General features: G+C 32.9%; 1 protein-coding gene across 5 annotated transcripts in view; it reads left to right on the top strand.

Moving 5' to 3' along the window:
* Positions 1–22,965, top strand: part of Znf638 (zinc finger protein 638) — a 57,812-nt gene extending 34,847 nt beyond the window's left edge. For 4 of the 5 annotated variants that reach the window (XM_048804134.1, XM_048804135.1, XM_015479536.2 and 1 more), the window contains 12 exons: positions 2,600–2,728; positions 4,073–4,114; positions 4,398–4,532; positions 7,440–7,565; positions 9,548–9,585; positions 14,058–15,276; positions 15,833–15,898; positions 16,764–17,703; positions 18,500–18,607; positions 19,895–19,996; positions 20,905–21,023; positions 22,649–22,965. In XM_048804134.1, coding sequence (XP_048660091.1) covers positions 2,600–2,728; positions 4,073–4,114; positions 4,398–4,532; positions 7,440–7,565; positions 9,548–9,585; positions 14,058–15,276; positions 15,833–15,898; positions 16,764–17,703; positions 18,500–18,607; positions 19,895–19,996; positions 20,905–21,023; positions 22,649–22,714 — 3,090 coding nt within the window. In that variant the 3' untranslated portion in view covers positions 22,715–22,965. The remainder of the gene's footprint in view (positions 1–2,599; positions 2,729–4,072; positions 4,115–4,397; positions 4,533–7,439; positions 7,566–9,547; positions 9,586–14,057; positions 15,277–15,832; positions 15,899–16,763; positions 17,704–18,499; positions 18,608–19,894; positions 19,997–20,904; positions 21,024–22,648) is intronic. The other variant, XM_048804136.1, reaches the window with a different exon arrangement.
* Positions 22,966–23,243: the final 278 nt, after the last annotated feature.

Below are 23,243 nucleotides of genomic sequence, written 5' to 3'. Positions count from 1 at the left end.
GTAATGCTTACATTAAGCTAAGAGAGTTTTAAAATATAAAACAGATTTATTTTTAATACTGTCCTAATAAGGCATAGTTTTAATGATAAGAGGGAATGGCTAACTAATATGTCAAAGATTTGCTCGAGATTGTATTTTACTAGAAAATGTTTAATATCTTTAATGTTTAATAAAAAGCTGTTTAATAACAAAATTTTATAGATGACTCTTCTACTAGTATGTCTTATTCTATTCTTTCATCAGTGATAACTCAAATGAGCAGTCACTGTTTTCAGACATAAACTAATAATGTTAGCTCTACTTAGAATAAATAAGTTTGCTGGGCACAGTGGCACATGCCTGTAAATCCCAGCCACTTGGGAGACTGAGGCAGGAATACTGCAAGTTCAAAGCTTCCTCAGCAATTTAGCGAGAACCTGCCTCCAAATTTTAATAAAGGCCTGGGGATGTTGCTCAGTGGTTAAGACCCCTGGTTGAGTACCCCCAAAAAAGTTTATCTGTATGCTACAAACTTTCAGTATTTATTGTTTTTGTAATTTTAAAACAGCACAGTAAGATTTTTTGGTTAATAATAAACAACTGGTGGAAGGTATTTTATAGGAGGTAAGATTTCAGGAAAAGTTTGAACATTGGAAATCATGCCATTAGATTGGTAAACAGCAGTGTTCTTATCATAGAAAGGTGTGTTGGAGATCATGAAAGGTCTTTGAGGCCAGTGTTCTTAAGAAAATGAGAGAAGAGTGAATACAAGTAAGTTATGTAGTTTCAAAATATGTCAAAAATAGGTTATTTGAGTGTTTCACAATTCTGTAAATGCATTAAAAACTATGCATTGTACACTTTTAAATGGGTGAATTTTATGTTGTGACAGTTACATTTTATTAAAAGAAAAGTAGATTATTTGTAAGTTTAAAGATGATGAGAATAAAAGGAAATGCATTTTTTAATATTAAGGTTTTATATGTGACAGTATTGAAATAGGGGAAATTTGCATTTTTAGAAATAGTTAAAATTTTTTAATAACTTAATTTTTTAATTAATTAATTTTAATGTGGTGCTGAGGATCGAGCCCAGTGCCTCACACGTTTTAGGCAAGCGTTCTACCATTGAACCACAACCCCAGCCCAGAAACAATTAAAATTTATTACTGATAACTTTACATAATTCATTAAAGTATAAATACATGTATATTATATATTGTATATAAGTATAAAATCTAAACACAAAAATACCTAGGTTATTAACTACCCAGTTTTGATTAGAGTAGAAGTATTAAATACTTGGAGATTTAGTACTTTTAGCTATTACATAAAAAAATATCAGATTCAGTACAGTAGTCCATCCTGCCTCCACACTACTGCTTATATAGGAGAATTACATTTGATGACTATAGGGATGCCTGAAACTGCAGATAGGACTGAACTTTGTATATACTATATTTTTTCCAATACATACATATACAGATATAATGCCTTTTCCATCTTAACTAAGTACTTAACATGCACAGTGGCCATAATTTTTGCTGATTTGATTTTCAGATGCAACAGCAAAACTAGCACAGATTTCTTTTTCCTTCTTCACAATTTCACAGATAAAAGATTTGTCTTTATCATAGATCTTAGCAATCTCAGCATGTATTTTTTTTTTCTTTATTATGTATAAACTTTTTACCTTTTTACTTGAAGCACTTTACAGCTCCTCTTTGGCACAAGTTGTTAACATCATACTCTTATGCTTTGAGGCCGTTATTTAGTAAAATTAATGTTACTTAAACAAGAGCTACACTTAACAGTAACAGAGATGGCTATTAAGATGACTAATGGGCAAGTAGTATGTGTATACAGCATGGATATGCTAGACAAAGGGATCTTTCAGGTCCCAAGCAAGAAGTGGGATGACTGGAGATTTCATCACACCACCCATAATGGCATTCAGTTTTAAAATTTATATATCTTTTTTTAGTTAATGATGATATTAAAATTAACATAAAGGAAAATGGATACTTGAAATTAAAAAAAAAACATTTGTATAAAGTGAGAAACAGAAGCTTCACATCCACAATATGCTATTTAGCATATTAAAAGTATAATGAATACTTGGGCAAATGACAGAAATAATTTGTGAAATATTTATAGCTGTATACAAATACATAGAAGATTTTTACCACAGTATATATTAGCAAATGTATAGAAGAATCAATTTCAACTTACCTAGGCTTGAAAATTAAGACAAAAATACATAGAGCTAAAATTTTATACCTATGAAAAAAACAAAAAATAACTTGATAGTCGTTATACATGTATTTACTCAAAATGTAATATCTACATGTTAGATACTATTGTACTAAAAATGCAGTGAATAATTTATTACCTTAATGTCAGTTACTAGAATGTTTTTTGTTTATATTTGTAGTATTGCCTTACAAGTTAAGTCATTTATTATTTCTTAGTAGTCTTAGTTAACTGTGTGCATCACGATTTTGAGGTCTGCATTTTTGATCTTAAAAATATTTATTAAATTGTTTAAGTCATTTGACTAAAGTATTTTCTTTTCAAGAAAAAATAAGACTTTTTTTTACTTGTAATTTTTATTTTTAAAGGCATATATAGAAATAAGTAGAAAATCTGCAGATTCTATGGTAAAGTTTTATACCTGCTTCCCAATATCCATGGATGGAAATCAACTCTCCATAAGTATGGCTCCTGAAAACGTGAATATAAAAGATGAGGTAAATCATAGATTTACACCATCATTTTTATTAAATATTAATTTTTTATCAGATTTTTATAGTCTGTTATGTTATCCTGTTTTCTTCTTTGGTGCATGTCTTTTTCCTAGGCGCTAAGAAAACTTTTTGTCTTCCCAATAATCACTTAATCCACTATTGAGGGAATCCTATACATAGTTTGTTGGGTTAGAAAAAAATTTAAAATTATCTGAAACAGGCATCTCCTCGCTGCTCATATCTTACAGGAATTTTGGAAGTTTTCCTAATTCTTTTTCTCTGATTTCTTTTTTTTTTTTTTTTCCTGATTCCTTACATGTGAGCCTTCATGAAGTTTTCTCTCTTTAACTACAAAATTTGTTTCCCTTTCTTCATTCTGTCTACAGTTACTTCTCTTAAAAACTTTTATTGGACCAGCAAAGTTATATTCCCTTGTACTTTATGCCTTCAGCTATGTCTCATCAAGTTCGTTCTTCACAAAACCACAAAAATGACAAAGTTCATATCTATTCAAATTCAGTAAAAACCCTTCAATGTTTCTATGTGACCTATAGTGACATATTACTATGTCTAGAGGAAGGTGGAAATGCAAAACACTTGTAAATTAGAGAGAGTGTTTTATATATGTCACTTGTGTCAAAGAAAAAAAGAGAACCATAGTCTCATAAGATAAAGTTCTTTTCCTGCACATAAATCTTTTCATTAGTTATTCTTTGCCAGCTTTGACATTCTCATGTCACTTTGGCCTTTTTATATTTCAGTAGCAATAGTTCACTGTACATTTCTACACTATGCAGCTTTGTATTTCCCTGTATCTGTTATTCCTCATCTTTTTCTTTGCTTTGTTAGCTTTCCTTTTTTCTTTCTTTTTTTTTTTTTTTTCTTAAATTTTTTAGTTGTAGATGGACACAATACCTTTATTTTATTTATTTTTTTAAGGTGGTGCTGGGGATAAAACTCAGTGCCTCCATGTACAAGGCAAGTGCTCTATCACTGAGCTAGCACTCCAGCTCCTGTTAGTTTCTTTTAATATTAAATTCTCTTTCTTTTGTTCATATTAAGTCATAATTAGTTCCTTATTTGTGAATTTGAATGTCTTCCCTAAATGGCACTTACTGATCTTTAATTAATTTAGAGAAATAAGGAAAATGAAGTTGTATGGGGTGAGACTTCAATAACTTTTTCAAAAGGAGGGAAATATTTTTGGAAGGAATCAAAGTTTTATTGCTCATTTGATGAAATAATGGATAATGCAAATTTGTGTAGAGTTTTATATTATAAATCTTGACTAACTACATGAATGAGAAAGAGCTTATTTCTTCAGCCTTTATCTTTTTGACTTTTTAGGAAGCCCTGTTTACAACCTTGATTAAAGAAGATGACCCAGAGGTGAGTTTTGCATTTACATACCCATGTTGACGCGTTTGTTAGAAACATTGTTTTATTGGTTCGTCTTTTAGGAATTAAAGAAGACCTTAGTAGCAATATTAAGATACCTGTACTGAAGGGATAAGATATGTCATGTGGATCTTACTTTCTTTATCTACAGTCATTTTCTTACTCTTGAGAAGACATCATATGGCCATTGTAATTTTAAATTACTACTAATCTGTGTTTCACAGTTTGAAGCTACAGCTTTGAATTTTTCTATGCCATCTCTTAAAAAATACAGGCAAATACAGATAAAATTTATAGCCAGTTTGTGCATCTTGATAATTTACCAGAAGATGGACTTCAGTGTGCACTTTGTGTTGGACTTCAGTTTGGAAAAGTGAATCACCACATATTCATGAATAATAAAAACAAGGTAACAAGTTCCTCCCTAATTTAGCTCTTAAGAATATATGACTGGACCCTTATTCTTGTGGTCTGCAACTTTTGTGGGTGCGGGGGGCTGGGGTGGGCAGTGTACCAGGGATTTTTAACCCACGGACACTTCAGCGTTGAGCTATATCCCCAGCTCTTTTTATTTTTTATTTTTGAGACAAAGTCTTACTAAGTTGCTTATGGCTTGGCTGTTGCTGAGGCTGACATCAAACTTGCGATCCTCCTGCCTTGGCCTGCCGAGTTGCTGGGATTACAGATGTGCACCACCATGCCTGGCTGTGGTCTGCAACTAACTTCTGAATTGAAGCATTTATAAACACCATTCAGTTGCTTAGTAGGATAACAGACCAGGATATTTTCTCCTCAGCTGTGACAAGGAAAAGAAAATAATCAATCTCTCTCTGTCTCCCTTTCTCTTTTTTCAGAACTCTTAGTTTTTAAGGAGAAACAAGATTCACACAGGGGAAGGGATAAAATAGTCCAAAAAGTATTATCTAACTGGGAAGTTTAGATTGAGTTTATTTGAATCTGACTTTGACTAACTTTGTGGCCTTGGCAGTTTGTTTTACACTTATTTGTAAAATGAAATGCACATTACCAGATATCTTTTTAAAGTTCCTTTCAGCTATAAAACATAGATTTAGGTCTGTTCATTTATGAGAAGTTATAAATACTCATTTCATGATTTGGCTTCTTTTTTTTTCTTTTTGTTTTGGTACTCAAGATTGAACCCAGGGGCACTTTGCTCTATCACTGAGCACATCCCCAGCCTTTTTAAATTTTTATTTTGTTTTGAAACAGGGTCTTGCTAGGTTGTTGAGGGCCTCACTGAATTGCTGAGGCTGGCCTCAAACTTGCAATTCTCCTGCCTCAGCCTCCCAAGTCTCTGGGATTATAGGTGTGCACCACTATGTTCTTCTCTTAAAATTAAGAACCAAAAATTGTTCATCTGTTTGCATTTTTCATACCCTCTATATTCAATATATATTTTAGTTTATGACCATTAAAATTAGGTTTTGATCAGCAGTATTTTATCTAGAAAGGCAGGATTTCACATTAAAGTGGATGATTTTTGCTTCATATAAAGTACATATTTGATCAATGACTTTTTTTTTTTGGTATGTTCCTAACTGAAAATAGAGCATGTTTGGGATTACATGTTTAGGATTACAGATGTGCATATAGGAATGGTGTGACATAGGCTGGAAGGTAGGGCACAGATGGCATGTACAAATTCTAAAGTTTTACTTTAGGCAGACTCNCTTTTGTTAGGTTGATTCCCAAGTATTTTATCTTTTTTGAGGATATTGTGAATGGAGTGTTTTTCCTCATTTCCGTTTCAGAAGTTTTGTCGCTGATATACAGAAATGCCTTTGATTTATGCGTGTTGATTTTATATCCTGCCACTTTGCTGAATTCATTTATTAGTTCTAGTAGTTTTTTTGTAGACCCTTTTGGGTTTTCTAGGTATAGAATCATGAGGCAGACTCTTTTTGTACCAGGGATTGAACTCAGGGGCACTTGACTACTGAGCCACATCTCCAGCCCTATTTTGTATTTTATTTAGAGACAGGGTCTCACCGAGTTGCATAGTGCCTCAGCCTCCTGAGCCGCTAGGATTATAGGCATGCACCACCGTGCCCAGCATCCTTTTATATATATATATATTTGTAGACATCCTTAATACACAGTCTTTAAAAATGCATATCATTTTCAGTTTTGCTTTGCCTTTTGCAACATTCTAAGGATCGCTTTTGTTCCTTTACTTGGAGATAGGATTAACAATACCTTTGGAATCACACACCTAGAGCCTGAAAGAAAAAGACAATCAAATTATTCAAGAATTAAAAAAAAGATGTTATGGTGGTAAAATATACAAATTCTGCCATTTGCAAAAAACATAAATTTACCATTGCAGCAATGTTTAAATTCACTGATTAATTTCGGTTATTAAGTATCATTATTAAGTATTAAGCACATTCACATTTTATTGACAGTATTATCGTTATCCGTTTCCAGAAGTTTTCCCATAATCTCAAATAGAAGCTCCATTAAACAATAACCTGCCATTCCTCTTCCTCTCAGCCTGTCAATCAACATTGTATTTTCTTCTTTTTTTTTTTCCTCCTTGATTTTTTTTGGGGTGGGGTGGTAGAATGGAACATAGGGCCTCTTGCATGCTAGGCATGACATGACAAGAACCATTTTAAAGGAGGAAAAGTTTATTTTGGGGCTCACAGTTTCAGAGGTCTCAGTCCACAGATAGCTGGCTCCATTCCTCAGGGCTCAAGGTGAGTCAGAACATCATGGTGGAAGGACATGCTGGAAAGCAAATTCAAGACATCACACCAGAAAGCAGAGAGAGCACTGCTTAACAAGGACAAGATATAAACCCCAAGATACACCCCCAGTGACCCACCTCCTCCAACCCCACCCTATCTGCCTACAGTGACCATCCAGTTAATCACAGTCAGTGGTTGAACACACTAATTAGGTTAAGGCTCTCTTAACACTTCACCTCTAAATCCTTTTGCATTGATTCACAGATGAGCTTTTAAGGAACACCTCATATCTAAACCATAACATATGTCTTCCAGGTTCATACATGTTGTATCATGTGTCAGAAGTTCCACTTTAAGGTTGAACAATATTTTATTGTATGCATATACCACATTTTAAAGTCTACTCATCCACTGGTCGACAGTTTTGTTGCTTCTATCTTTTGGCTATTGTAAATAATGCTATTTACAAATAAATGTTTGGGTCTCTTTTTTCAGTTCGTTTGGGTGTATGGAAAGAAATGGCTAGATCATACTTAAATAAATGTAATTCTACTTTTAATTTTTTAGGAACTACTCATCCTTTTTTTTTTAAATCTTCTCCAAAGGCGATTCTTCAGTTAGAAAGTCCTGAATCTGCTCAATCAATGTACAACTTTCTGAAACAAAATCCACAAAACATAGGTGACCATGTATTGACTTGCACGTTATCTCCAAAGATGGATTTATCTGAGGTAACATTTTGTGTGTGTGTCAGTTTTTGTTCCTTTCGAAAATGAAAAAAAAAAAAAAAACAGCACTTACCCAAAGCTTAGAAGATATACTCTAAATGTAGTTTGAATAATTATTCTTTAAATTTTTTTAAAAATTTGTTCCTTTTAATCAGTAGTCAAACTAGTTTTGACCCTAAATATTTTTTCTTTTAAAATTTGTTTTGCAATCACATGTAATTGTCATGGTTTATGGAACAATGTAAATTTGTCTTCATGAGAATAAAGTGAGGTAATTTTGAAAAATATAATATCATTTTTTGACATGTGGATGGAGTAACTCCATATACGTATCATCATTATCTCTAGGATAAAGATGATAATGATAGGCTGCTTTGGTTTTCCTTCTGGGAGAAAGAAGTGTGTATATTTGTTTTAAATTAAATTTTATTGAAAATTCTGTTCTTAGCTGGGTATCACAGTATACGCCTTTAATCCCAGCTACTTGGGAGGATGAGGCAGGAGGATCACAATTTCAAGTCAATATCAGCAATTTAGTGAAACCCTGTCTCAAAAAATAAAATGAGCTGGGGATGTGGTAAAGTGAACTGGGTTCAGTTCCCAGTATTGAGGGAAAAAAAAAGATCAGTGTATTCTTCACTTGAGAAAAGTTCTCATTGTTTATTTTTTCTCTTCAATTTTTATTGTATTTTTCTAGGGTTGTTTTTTTTAGTTTTTTTTTTAAAGCTCCTACAGTTGTCTGAAATATCTTTCTTAAACCAGTTTATGTGCTTATCACATTCAGTCCTATGCATTTGTTTTTCTCTTTTACTTATGAATTGGGAAAGAAGTTACCTCATACAGGTATCTGTTAGATTTCCTCTGCTATCACGTAAGGTTTTGTTCCCACTAACAGGCTACTCCACAGATTGAGAAGACTGCTTATAAATACTATCTTTGGATGGGGTTTATTGACTGTTAGTAATATCTACTATGCTAGTAGGATGTAGACTAGACTTCTGTCACATACTCTGTTAAAAGAGGTTTTCTAAGCAGATTATTCATTTTATGTAAAGTACTATTCTTTTTTTTTTTCTGACAGACTTTCTAGAAAGTTTCAAATGAGATAACACATGATTCCTAAAGAAAAGTCCTCCTTTTTCTGTGTATAAGCTCTAAAGGGCAGATATTTTTTATTTTTGCAAGTTGTTCACAGATATGTCCCCAAGTACCTAAGATAGTGTTTGGTACATAGGCACTGATCTTTTAATTTCTACTTTTTTTTTTTTTTTCTGGGGGTGGGGGGCGGTGGGTCTCAGAATGTTGTTTTGTTGGAAGTTCAGAAAAATATTTAAAAGGTTTATTGTTCCAGCATTTCTAAATGTTTTGAGTAGGAAACTTTTTAAGTCTTCCTTATAAATAGAAATCTTTTAAAATAATTCTACAAGGAAGATGGTTATATTTCAGGTTTATTGGCTTTCTTATAAGCCACAGATAGTTTCTCATTCATGTCAACATTAAGGAAAATTTAATTGCTATATGTGAATTATTCTGTATAACACAATGTAATGGTCTTTATTGAGAAAAATATTTCTAGAACCTGATTGTCAGGTGAACACTGAAAACTATCCGTTATTTTTAACTCATTATGTTCCATCCTGTGTATAGGACACCTTTAAAAACTTAAACTGAGCCATTTTACAGGTGTTCCAAAAAGTTTATGGATTTTTTTTTTTTTAATATTTATTTATTTATTTTTTAGTTTTCTGCGGACACAACATCTTTGTATGTATGTGGTGCTGAGGATCGAACCCGGGCCGCACGCATGCCAGGCGAGCGCGCTACCGCTTGAGCCACATCCCCAGCCCAAGTTTATGGATATTTATGTGATCTTTATATAGGACAATAGGACATAATGGGTTTAAGGTTTAAACTTTAAAAATTTTTTAACTGAATATTTAAAATCCAATAGAATAACCTCTAATAAAATATGGATTGTGTTTCAGGCTCAAATTGAGAAAGACCCAGAACCAGAAAAAGAAAGGTATGTTGCTTTAAGTTTGCTAACATTTTTGTACAGTATTTAGATACTGAATTTTATTTCCATATTTATAGTAAATAGTCTCACTGTAGGAAAAAATCCTATCTTACTCATTCCTTTTGTGTATATATGAAGTCATTGTGGTTTTCTTTTGGGGTTCTGTTGACCGAGGGGTTTTGTTTTTTATCTCATTCAGGTTTTACTGATTATTTAGGTAAACTATGAATTGAAATATAAATATTACTGTTTAGATTAAATATATAAATATTACTTCTTTATAAAATGCTTTGTAGAAACTTTAACAATTTAACTTCATGGTCAATATTATATTCTTTTTGTTAGAGTTTTCTATTTTATAGTGAACACAATAGTGAAAAATCAATTTCCAAAATACAAAACTTCATTAGTTTAATAAAAAGATAATTTTTAATAAAAAGATAATTTTCAGTGTATATTTTGGTACATTTTTAGAAACTGAAGTGGGAAAAGGAAAATTTGTCAAAAAACAAAAAAAGTTAATATGAACTGCTTTGTAGTTTCAGAGGATGAAAGCTCATTTTTTAGAGTCCCTAAAAATTAGTGATTGACAAACTTGATTTGACCACAGTACACTCTCTCCTTACTAACGTTTTCATTAAAATGGATATCGTTTTCATTAAAATGGATATTGTCTTTGTCACTTCCTTATCCTACCAGTTAATAACCTGCCATTCACTGCTTTTATTTGCACAGCATTGATTTAGAACATTTCTTTTACCTCTTGTGTACTAATTCATCACTGGTATTTTGTTAGTCCACGTTATAAGAACATGTAAGCTTGAAATAACAGTTTGAAAGTATTTAAATATAAAAAGTATTTGTTGTTTAGTACACTGATTTTAAGATGCCTGAAAACAGAATGTCTTATGGATTTTTTCTTCTTAGTAACTTTGAAGCAATGGGTTTTCCACATGTGTCAACACATACTTTTTTTTTTTTTTAAGTTTACATCATCAACCTAGTTAAATTCATATACCTAAAGAATAATACAACCAACAACGTTTTCTCTTAAAGCCACAGAGGACTTAGTAACAGCGGCGCATGTAGTAGTACAGAGACCAACAGTTTTTCCACAATAACTCTGTGACTAGTAAATAAATAGACTTGTCCCCAAATTCATTTTCTGTACTTTGATAGTTTTCTCTGAAGTCTGCAAAAGAAAAGCTATTGCCTATAGCAGTAGTAATTAGTCATTATCTTTCTTTTATTATTTAGATATATCTTTTAAAATTAGATATTAATAGTGAATTTACAGGTAGTTGTTCAGTCTTATAAAATTAATTTAGAAATTCTAGCATTAATCATTTCATAGTTAATTTCTAGTATGTCATTCATTTTTTTCTGACTTATATGAGATGAAGGAGAAAGATACGGGATATGGCCAGAATACTTAATATTTCTTTTAGAGTAAACTGATGTTAAGAAAATACTAATATTTATTGTTTTTATAAAGTACTTGTGGTTGCCATTCATCATGAATATGATCCTTTTGTTTATAATTAATGTAAACTATTTAAATAGATTTCCCATGTAGAGAAAATATCATTCATAATTTAATAATAACCCACATATTAACCCTGTATTCATCCCCCTTCCATGCAATCAATATTTACTTATCATGTGACTAAGGTTCCAAATAAGGATGCTAGATGAAATTTCCCTAACTCACTAATATTGGGAAGTACCCAGTGGGACTCTGAAATAAACACTAATCTTCAGTATTGTGAAGTCAACTCTAAAGTTTCCTGTCTTAAGTGTTACTCTTCGTTCTCATGCTCAGCTTTTGTTGTATGCCTTTTTTGACATTGTGGAATTATGGGACTATGGGGTAGAACAGGGGAGTAGGAAATTAGATACCTGTGATGAATGCCTTCCTGGAATCCCTTTTGTGTGCCATTTTCCAGAATATGACTGTTTTCCTGTTTAACTCTGGTGTTAATAATGTCACTTATTTGACATCTCAAACTGACTTTTCAATCTGAATTGATCACTATTGATGCTTTCTACCATATCAGCTGGAGGTATTAATTTTTAGTAAATGAATTCTATAAATTTTTAAAGAGAGAGGCACAGAAGGACAAATATGGAATTAAATCTTTTTTCCAAATAGTTCTATGTTCTCTTTCAAGTGTGGAACTGCATAGTGATTCATTTTGTATAAAAGATAATAACTTTTTATAGACAAACTTTAAATATGGTAAAGGGAAAAAAATCTTGCTATATTCTTGAGCCAGGAATCAAGATCCTCTTCATTGTTATTCTTCCAGCCCCATAAATGTTTGTAAAGATTTTAGGGTTAATATGCAATTCAGTAATGATTCAGGAGTTTGAGTTTATTCTTCATCATCAGAAATTAATCTTGTATTTTGAGAAATAATATTCATGTATCTGTGTATGTCACAACTTCTTTGTCATGTTTGTGCTTAGCCACAAACTTTATTTTGACTAGTCCCAAGAATTTGGAACATATAAAAATCAACCACTGTTTTTTTTTTTTTTTGGTAACAGGGATTGAATTTAGGGGCACACTCTGAGCCACACTCCCAGCCTATTTTGTATTTTATTCAGAGACAGGGTCTCATTGAGTTGCTTAACGCCTCACTGTTGCTAAGGCTGGCTTAGAACTCGCGATTCTCCTGTCTCAGCCTCCCGAGCCACTGGGATTGCAAGCGTGGGCCACCATGCCTGGCCATTGGTGTTTTTAATATAAAAGATGTGAATTATTTCAAATAAAAGCCTTTCATTATACAAAGTGTAGCTTTTACAGTAAATAAAATACATATTAAGGTCCATGGTTACTGGTTCTTCAACTCAAATTACTCAAACTTGGTGCCTTTGCAACTTTTGAACAAACAGGTGTTTTTCTGGTAGAAAAGTGTTCTATTCTTCTTTGCAAGCCTAATTAAATTTACCATCCTTGTGGGAGAGCCAGTTTATTGGCTCAGATGATTAAACCCTGATTTGGACTTTTTCCATGCTTCTGAAATGTGATGAACGTCTTAGGACACAGGTACACGTCATCTTGCATTGTTAACTAGAATATATTTAACTGTACTTTCAGAAGTTTATCAGAGGTACTCTTTACTATGAGGTATTGATATGGTAATCATCATTTTTTTAAATTTTCCTCCAATGTAATTATGTGAATATATTGGTTAAACTTTAATTTGTGTTGACAGCATGCTGGATGTTGTCTTCAAAAGCTAAGGTGCTCCTTATTCTCCTAAGATAAATTTTAATTGTAGAACATAAATATTAAAAATACTTTGTCTCCGCCTCAGTGAAAGTAGTGGAATTATAAGATTACGCACTTTTGTTTACTTTGGGTTTGGGAAGACCATGATGAGAGATAACATCAATTACATGTACTTGGCTATGTATTTTCTCTATTTCTTCTGAATAACTATGGCTATGTATTTTCTCTATTTCTTCTGAATAACTAGATTTTTTATTATTCTTAGTACTGGAGAGGTTTCTTTTAAGAACATATATTCCTTTCTATAATGTAGCCAGAGAACAATGTTTTATAAGACAGTATGTTCATGTTAAGGTGGTTCTATCAGTTTCACCTCTAACTTTAAATTTCCAACAGAATTATTTTTAAAAATATTTCCAAAGAAAAGTCTTCTTTTAAGTATATATCATTAATAACTATAATTCTTGGGAGATTAAAACAAATCTGTCTCACATCAAAAAATGAGAGGATATGGTTAAGAATGACATTTCCCCGTACCAGTTTGTTTAGATAAAGTTTACATAGAAAATTTTAGTTTCATTGTAGAACTGTACACATACTTTCTTATTTCAGTTACCACTGATAAGAGGATAGGACATCTAATAATAACTGAATGTATTTGAAATTCACATTTGGCCTTCCAATATGAAGTACAAACTTGACACAGCAGAAAAAAAATATTGATTATAACTCAGATGAGTAAAATGAACAAACATATCAGTAGTTGTATTTCTGTCACTGTTTCCTTTGAATTAAAGAGAAATCTTCAAGCCAGGTGGGGTGGCACGTATGCCTATAGGCCTAGCAACTTCCGGGGTCAACTCAGGGGGATCACAAATTGGAGGCCAGTCTGGGCAACTTAGTGAGACATAGTTTCAAAATAAAAAAGGGCTGAGAATTGAGTTCAGTGGTAGATCTTCCCTGGGTTTAATTCACAGTACCACCAAAAAAGGAAAAAAAAAAAAAAACTTCAGTGAGATGAAGGATCTCAAGTTTTTACATTGTTTACACACTTACATCAGAACATCTTAACCACTTTAATGCTGATTGGCTGGATTTCCCAGTGCTTATTATGAATGCATCAGGAAGTCTTTACAATTGGCATCAACAGAATTATTTATAATGGTTGAATTCTCATCATAGTTTGATTTTTGTTTGTTTTTGTTTGTGTTCTTTTTTGTTTGTTTTTAAATACTTTTAGCCCTGACTTGAAAAACAGTCCAGTTGATGAAAGTGAGGTGCAAACAGCAGCTGATAGTCCCTCTGTTAAACCTAGTGAGGTTGAAGAAGAAACTACTTCCAATATTCAGACAGAAACTTCCATTCAGCAGGAAGAGCCTTGTGAGGAAGAACCTGAAAAAGCACTGTGTGACTCTGACTTTGCTATTGAAACACTGGAAATTGAAACTCAAGGGGAGGAGGTCAACATAGAAATTCCTCTTGTGGCAACCACTCCAGCTAGTATTGAATTGTTTGTGGAAAATATAGAGGAGTCTGCTTTAAATCAACAGGTGTGTACCACTGACTTTGAGAAGGAAGAGGCAGAAATTATGAACCCTGAAACAGAATTGCCAATATCAGATAGTGTACTTATAGAAGAAAGGAGTATCAAAGGAATTCTAGAAGATTCTCCATCTGAAGCAGAAGATTTCTTTTCTGGAATCACACAATCTATGGTAGAAGCTGTAGCTGAAGTGGACACACATGAAACTGTTTCAGAAATAGTGCCATCTGCTTGTGTTACGACTGTAGCACCAGGAATTTGCACTGGGGATGAGAAGATAGTGAATAAAAAGAGTATTTCTGAAAAAAGCGACATGGATGAAAAGGAGGACAATGAAATTAATACCAAGGAAACCAGAATGGATCTACAGATAGGAACAGAGAAGACTGAAAAGAATGAAGCTAAGATGGTTGCAGAAAAATTGGAAAAGATTATGGTAGCAATGAAAGAAAAGCCTGCAGAAAATATTGTAATCAAGGCCTGCCCAAATAAGGAATTGGGTCAGACCAATAAGCCCGATGAAACTGGTAAAACTAGTATGCTGGCTGTATCAAATGTATCTGGCAATAAATCAAATATTAAGGCTGCTATGGTCTCTTCTCCTAAAGCAAAAGCTCCAGCGTCAAAAACTGAAAATCAGAAAAGTTTTCTAAAATCTGTGCTTAGAGATCAAGTAAATGTTGAAAAGAAACTTTCAGCCAAAGAACTTGGTCTACTTAAAAGTACCAGATCAGACTTGGCAGAAGGCAGCAGTAAATTCAAACCCACTCAGAGTGGTATTACCAGAGAAAGCAGTGGAAAGATCTCAGTCCTTCAAGGCAAGGATTCTAAACTGGATTACAAGGACATAACCAAACAGTCTCAGGAAACAGAGGCTAGACCTTCCATCATGAAACGGGATGACAGCAACAATAAGGTGAGGAGAGTAAGAAGAATGACTTAGTGTGTCTTTGACGTGCTTAGCTCTGCTGCTGTAGTTACAGAGTAGAGATGTTTCATACTTTCATCTCCTCACTGTGCCCCCCAAGCTCTCATTTCCCTTTCTTAAATCCATTGAATTAAGCCAATAGGCATTTAGAATATCAAGCTCAAAGTTCATAATTAGTTGGAAAAGCATTATTTGGTCAAAAATATGTGGTTTAAAAGGAAAATCTGTAGTGAATCTTTTAACGTGACTTAGCATTCTCCTTCTGAATGAAAAATCTGTTTTTTCTTTTAAATTGAAGCTTCCTTTTTGTAGTCACATAATTGCCCAATTTAGACATTATGGATATAGTAAAGAAAAGATTGGTAAAACTGAATTTAGCTACAATTTTCAGAGACTATGCCTGTACTAGTAAATGACCAGTAACTTAATTGTGTATACTCATTAAATATTTGCATAATTGTGTTTAGGGTTTTGGGGTTTTTTAAGAACTTTAATTACCTGGATGTAAATTCTGTTTTTCTGTATTTCTTACTTAATATTTCAGGCTTTGTCTGGGCAAAACACTAAGAATTCTAAAAGCACCACTGGTAGAAGTTCCAAATCTAAAGAGGTAAAAAATAATCCACTAACACCACTACTTCATTTCCAGCCTTCCATTACAGAATTCGTCTGTCTTATAACTTGAGTCTGCCTTATTTAGTTAATAAAATGTTTAGAGAAGGAGAGGTATAGAGTAAGGGATAGCAATGACTGTTTTCTTTTTGACCCTAACACTAATTCTACTACTAATACTTTTTATATTGAAGTAGGTTAAATAGTTTATTACATGTACTTACAATTGATCATTGGTAGCATTCTAAATAAATGTGGGAGCACTGATGGAAACTGGTTTCTCTAGGCACCATTTTTCAAATTACAGATGTTTTGTTTTCAAATATAGTTACATTAACTAGTAATAATTGTTTTCATAAAATAACTTTATCAAAGCATAAGCTTTATTTCTTAGCATTGCATAAGTAAAATGTGTATTGTAAGTGAATTGATCAATGGGAACAGTCCATTGAGCTAGTTACATTTGCAGTGGTTTTAGAAGTTCTGTAAGTCCTCTCAGAGCACTTATTAGATATTTAGCATATGGATCAGTAAATTCTTTATATTGATTGTTTGACAGATGCTTAAATGTAGCATTTTTGTGCCATTGTTGTATTACAAAACTTATCATTTAAGAAGTAATCAATCTTATTAAAATTATGTGAAAATGGAATTAGATTAATATCATTGAATCTCTTTAACATGTATTCATGAATTGCAGTTAATCTGTTTGTGGAGGCTTTTAAAAAAATCCTAATTTTATTTTAGCCTTTAGGAAACTGCAGTATAATTCTTACAAATGATCTGCCTGCACATTTATTGTGACTATTTGCAACCTGAGTGGTCAGTAGTTGTTAATACTGTGATTTTTAACTTCCAAACAGGAACCGTTATTTCCATTTAACTTGGATGAATTTGTTACTGTGGATGAGGTTATAGAAGAAGTGAATTCTTCTCAAGCCAAGCAGAATCCATTAAAGGGAAAAAGGAAAGAAGCTCTTAAAAGTACTCCTTCTGAACTTAACTTGAAGAAAAAGAAGGGGAAAACCTCTGCCTCTCATGGTGTTGAGGGAGAATTATCTTTTGTAACATTGGATGAGATTGGGGAAGAGGAAGATGCAGCTGCACAAGCTCTAGTCACTGTGGATGAAGTAATTGATGAAGAAGAATTAAATATGGAAGAAATGGTAAAAAATTCAAATTCACTTCTTACATTAGATGAATTAATTGACCAGGATGATTGCATTTCCCACAGTGAACCAAAAGATGTTACTGTTCTAACAGTGGCTGAAGAACAAGATCTTCTCAAACAAGAACGCTTGGTAACTGTGGATGAAATTGGAGAAGTAGAAGAGCTACCTTTAAATGAGTCAGCAGACATAACTTTTGCCACTTTAAATGCTAAAGGAGATGAAGGAAATCCTGTAAGGGATTCCATTGGGTTCATTTCTTCTCAGATGCCTGAAGACCCTTCTACTTTAGTCACTGTAGATGAAATACAGGATGACAGCAGTGATTTGCATTTAGTGACTTTGGATGAAGTAACTGAAGAGGATGAAGACTCTCTGGCTGATTTTAACAATCTAAAAGAAGAACTTAATTTTGTTACTGTTGATGAAGTTGGAGAGGAGGAAGATGGAGACAGTGATTTAAAAGTTGAGTTAGCACAAAGCAAAAATGATGGTCCTCTAGATAAAAGAGGAGATAGAAAGAAGAGAGCCATGGACACAAAGAAGACAAAACTTGAAGCCTTGTCCCAAATGGGTCCAGTAAATGAGAATGTTTCAGAAGATCTGAAAACCATGATTGAAAGACACTTAGCAGGTAGATTATTGGAAGTGGTAGTTTTCCTGTTTTATGAAAGGGTTATATATAAAATTAATTTTAGACTATATGTTGTGGCATTACCAATAATTTCATCCTGTATCAATATAGTAAGCCAGCAAATAATATTTTCCACAGAAATGTGTACAGATTTCACATATTTCTCTTAGTTATAGACCAGAACTTGCTCTAAGGAAAGGTTGTCAAAAACAGAAAACAAGCTAGTATAGCCAACTTAGAATTGGAATGATAATGGTCTATTTACATTGTGGGCAAAACAGCTTTTGATGATCAGAAGGATGTTTATACCACGCTGCTACCCAGATTTTGTTTAAATTTAGGATTTAGAACAATTCAATAATGTACAATTTTACTTTAATATTTTGATGGTTTAGAATAATAGAGCAGCTCACTTGTAGGACTTGAAGGAGATAAATAATTTCCATTAAAGAAAATCAGGGAAGATTTAAACCAAAGAATAAAATAATAGGAAGATCTCCACAGGCTTATGTAGCAAATTAGAAAAATATGTATAGCCACCTTAAGTAAAGAAGATAGAGAAGAAGAGTTGTTTGGAACATGATAAAAAGGTAATGTAGGAGGATGTTTTAACTACAAGGAATATTTTTTAAATGACTTCTATTTTATACTAGAAATAGGGTTCCTTCTCAACTTTGGGTATTATTTGCTAAAAACTAGGGTGTTGAAATTATTATTCAAACAATTTAATGTGTTTAATTTAAAGCAATTTAAATATTGTTACTAGAGCAGTAAATTTAGTCTTTCTGTTTTAAAGCTAAAACACCAATGAAGAGAATTAGAATTGGTGGTAAAGCACCACTCTCAGAAAAAGCTGTTGCAACAGAATCAGCAAAAGGTGAAGAGGCCTTACAAATTAGTGAAGGTAAAGCAGGATTGTTAGGATGTGGAGAGAGTTACATAGCATGAGATGGTGGTAAAAATTTCAAAGATTACCATCTAAGTAGAAAAGCAGTAAAATAGAACAGGAGTGGGAAATGGCAGGTTTAGGATTATTAGGTCCAGATACAATTTTTATTTTCATAATTTAGAGATAATGGACCATTGAAATTAGGATGAGATATATTTGTAGAAATGATCTATAAAAGGTTCTTCTGACCATGTTGTAGCATCAGGCAATTGTCTATTTTTAATGCTTCCAAGCAGCCAGCCAGTAACATAAAATGTCTGAATAACATCAATAAAATTTAAGTTGAAACAAAAAAGGAACAGTATCCAGCAAGGGAGAATACTTCACTCAACAAGTATGTGGCTTTGTGTCCATTATATTGGATAAAATGCTGAAAAGTGTAGAAAAGAACACAAAGTTCCTGATATCTGGGAATTTATTACCAGTATGACTTAAAACAACACTATAAGGTATCCCTTTTACCATTATTCTCTTTGCAGTGCCCTCCTTGCCTCCTTGTTCTATGTTATATTAGAAATAGGGTTCCTTCTCAGCTTTGAATATTATTTGCTAAAAATAAAGGTGTTGAAATTGCTATTCAAACAATTTAATATGTTTAATTTAAAGCAATTTAAGTATTGTTACTAGAGCAATAAGTGTAGTCTTTCTGTTTTAAATTTTTCTCTAAGGAAAAATTATCAACCATGAGTCAGTCCAAGTTCTTTTGAGTCTTAGCTGGCCCTTAGTACTGTACACAGTCCATTAGAGGTTATTCACTCTGCTGAGCTTTCATATTCATAATATCACTTTTAATTCTCTCTTAGGCTATCAATTTAGGCTCAGTTTTCTAGGTTGGAGGGGCATCAGAATTATTCTCTGCCGGTATATCCTTTCCCCTAATTTCCACTTAACTCTTCAACCCAGCACCTTGTATAGACAAGTTAACTCTTCCCAGAACTACAGTCCTACTTGTTCCCCTGTAAGTTTTTTCTGAAACTATATGTAAATAAAATTTTCTGTTAGTTTTGGCCCTTTACCTCTAAATGCATTTAATAAATCTAAACAGATTTACCCATATATTTTTTTGACATCAGACAATCTAGAGAATAGTATATGCAGAATAGTCAGGTGGTATTAACCAAGGAAGAGTTTCTTTGAGTTTTAGTCATCTAAGGTAGGGATTATCCAACATTAACTTCACAAAGTCTATAAATCTATGTTGAATAGCTTCCTTTTTTCCTTGAAAATTTTTAATGACTTTAGTTGATGAAGAATCTGGATTAAAGGATTCAGAACCAGATCGAAAACGCAAGAAGACTGAGGACCCATCTTTAGGCAAATCAGTGGCACCTGATGTCCCAGAAGGTAAAGTGAAATGTCTGCACCATAATACTTGTTCTGTTGTTTAAATGAATTATTGAGTAACCTTGCTTGTTACTTCTGAAGACAGCTTAAAAAGTAGGCTGTTTTTTAACCTGGCAGGAATATTTTTATTGCACTCTTAAAAAGTCTGGCATATATGTTTCCTGTTTTATTTCTGGTGCTTTCTTTGCTGCTGAGGTGAGAATTGAGTTATACTTGCCCTGGCAGAAACTCCAGTTAGGTAGAACATGCAGAAAAGTTAAGTTTGCAAACTTTTTTCAGGACCATATGAGGTAAACCTTGTTTGCTCAGCCTGTACACTCCATAAGCAATCACCTATCATTCTGCCTCTTCTCCCTTTTATTTTTTTATCAGGGTATTCCTAAAATTTTTTATTTTAGACTCTGTCAGATTCTATTCTGAAGGATAATTGAATGTTCTTTCTAATCCAGCCTTCTCCATGGGAAACTATTCAGTTTACATTATACCACTTAAGTGGAATTCTGGCATTCCTGAGAATGAAATTTTGTTGTTGTTGTTGTTGTTGTTTTGTTACTGGAGATTGAACTCAGGGGCATTTTACCACTGTGTTACATCCCTAAGTCTTTTTTTATTTTGAGACAGGTTCTCTTTAAGTTGCTGATGCTGGTCTTAAACTTTTGATTCTCCTGCCTCAGTCTCCCAAATCTCTGAGATTACAGGCATTTGCTACTGTACCTGATAATAATTTCTTTAAAAAAAAAAATGTTTTATAATTAAAGTTATTGCTCTTGATCTCACAGTATATAGAAGTGTTTGCTATCCTTGTATGTAAGTATATATACTATGCTTAAAATGTTTGGATAAACTGACATAACTGTTAGTACATTATTAATTTTCTTCCTTTCTCTTCTCAACTCTTTATCTTAAAGATTTAGATTTTCTTGTACCGAAGGCTGGATTCTTCTGTCCAATTTGTTCCCTCTTCTACTCAGGTGAAAAAGCAATGACAAATCACTGCAAGAGTACTCGTCATAAGCAAAATACAGAGGTAATTTCTAATTATTAACTCTTACAATCTCCAGGTGCTGTTATTGTCTTGTAATTGAACTAGTTAAATATCTACCCAAAATGTACATTTTTTTCCCTTTTGCGAGAACTGTTGTGGATGTTCTTGCTAGTTTATTCATCTAAGTCCAAAATCCTATTTTCTCCCTCACTATACCTTGCCAGCAGCTTCTAGCCCTTATTTCTTTTCCTCGAACAATAGCATTTTCCAGAGTAGATTCTGCAGATTAATAGTCTCACGTGACACTCCATTAAAGTAAAAGAAACTGCATATTTTGATGCCCTGTTACAAAGTCATGTACATGTTAGCAAACTAACATTTCTTCCAACAAAAAACATATGGGGAATTTTTTTTTTTTCCTGAATTGCTAGCCAGAAAGTATCCTGCTTAAGTTTATGCAATGCAGTTTCCTAAATTGATTGATCACAAAGCCCTCTTTTTAAAGTTTTACATGTTTAGGCAGTACTGCTCTAGAGAATCATTCTTAGCCATTAAAGCAGTGGTTCTGATTCCTCCTGAATGTTTGAGATTGTTTTACATGTACTTTCTATTGAATTTGTGCCATAGACACTCATCAAACACTGAACTATTATGTGCTGAAAGCTTATTTAATCCCCTCAACAACTTTAAAAGACAAATGTTATTCCAGCTTTTGACATGAAGACCCAGACTCAGGATTACATTTCTAAACCCAAGGTTACATAACTAGTTAGTGGCAGACATAAGATTTGGACCTAGTTGTTTTATTCTAGCCTCAAACCCTTATACGTTTTACTTATGTTCCCTGTGCTTTCAACTTTATTGTGTAGTTTTCCATTTAAAACCCAACTGCATAATATGGCATTTGGAATAATATTTAAACTTCTTATTGTGAGTCCATAAAGCCCTACCTGATCTGACTTTTAAACTTCTCTGAACTCAGCTTTTTATTACTGACTTCATCCCAACTTTTCTGGCTCTCTGTTTGACTTTTTTTTTTTTCCTGTAGTACTGGGGATTGAACCCCCCAAGTGTAGTCTGCCACTGAGCCATATCCCCAGCCCTATATCTGGCTCTTTTTTCTTTTTTTTATACATGAGGGCTCCTTGCCAGTTTTACACCTTTACAATGCTATTTCTTTGCCTCTTCTCAGTTTCACTTCTTTTTGGTTTCAACTCAAATATTAGCTCCTTAGAAAGAACTTTGCTTAAGTAAGACCTAGCTAAAGTAGGACATTCCAGCTTAACCCCTCCCCACAAAAGGTCAACCTAATCAGTTGCCTTCTTATAATTTTAGAGTGCTTACTACTTACCCCAAATTACTTCATTTATTTTTTTTCTTTGATCATTTGTCTTTCCTAATTAGAATATAAGCTCCATTGTATACAATGCTTATCTTACTTTGTTGTCACTGAATCTTCAAGCACCAAGCATAAAGCTTGGTATATATAAAATATCATAAGACTGATGAATGAAAAGAAGGAATACTAATATAAAGCACTGTGTTTGTAATCTTTTGTAGAGTTGGGCACTTTTAAATTGTAAATGCAATGAAATACATTAGAAAGGTTTTCATACACAGGAAAATAATATCTAATAAGTATTTCATATTGTAAATTGCTTTCACAGAAATTCATGGCCAAGCAAAGAAAGGAAAAGGAGCAGAATGAGGCTGAAGAAAGAAGCTCTAGGTGATTGGGAGAAAGGGAAAAGAATTCATTAGAAATTTGTTTAGGGTCCAGTTGATTTGTGTATTTTTGTTATCACTTAATTTGTAATTTTTGTTTCAGAAGCAAATATTCATGTTGTATAAATTTCTGATTGCCCTTGATGTAGAGAGACTGATGGGGAAAGTATGATGTGTTTGATTTTTATATCAAATCATCAGGCATGGAGAAATGTCTTTTAGAGGTGTTAAAATAAATGTTCCTACTGTATATTTAAAATGTTGTGTTTGTGGTTAATTTATTAAAAACTTGCTTCTGATTGCAGATAAGGTGGTTCTACAACCCTTGGGATTTGGGATGTTTGGGAATTTTTCACATATTACTGGAAGTCATATCATGATAGTGTTTAACCTTGTTTCATCCATCCATGTATTACAGGTCAAAGATTTCTTTAAATGCTCAATTTTTCTAGATAAAATTAGATTATATCATGTTTGACCTACGTAAGTTTTGAATAAAGTATTGCTTTGATTTAATTTTATCTATTCATTTACTGG

Source organism: Marmota marmota, unplaced genomic scaffold (assembly GCF_001458135.2).
Source record: "Marmota marmota marmota unplaced genomic scaffold, marMar, whole genome shotgun sequence".
NCBI classification, from domain to species: domain Eukaryota; kingdom Metazoa; phylum Chordata; class Mammalia; order Rodentia; family Sciuridae; genus Marmota; species Marmota marmota.
This window is presented reverse-complemented; position numbering and strand designations above follow the sequence as displayed.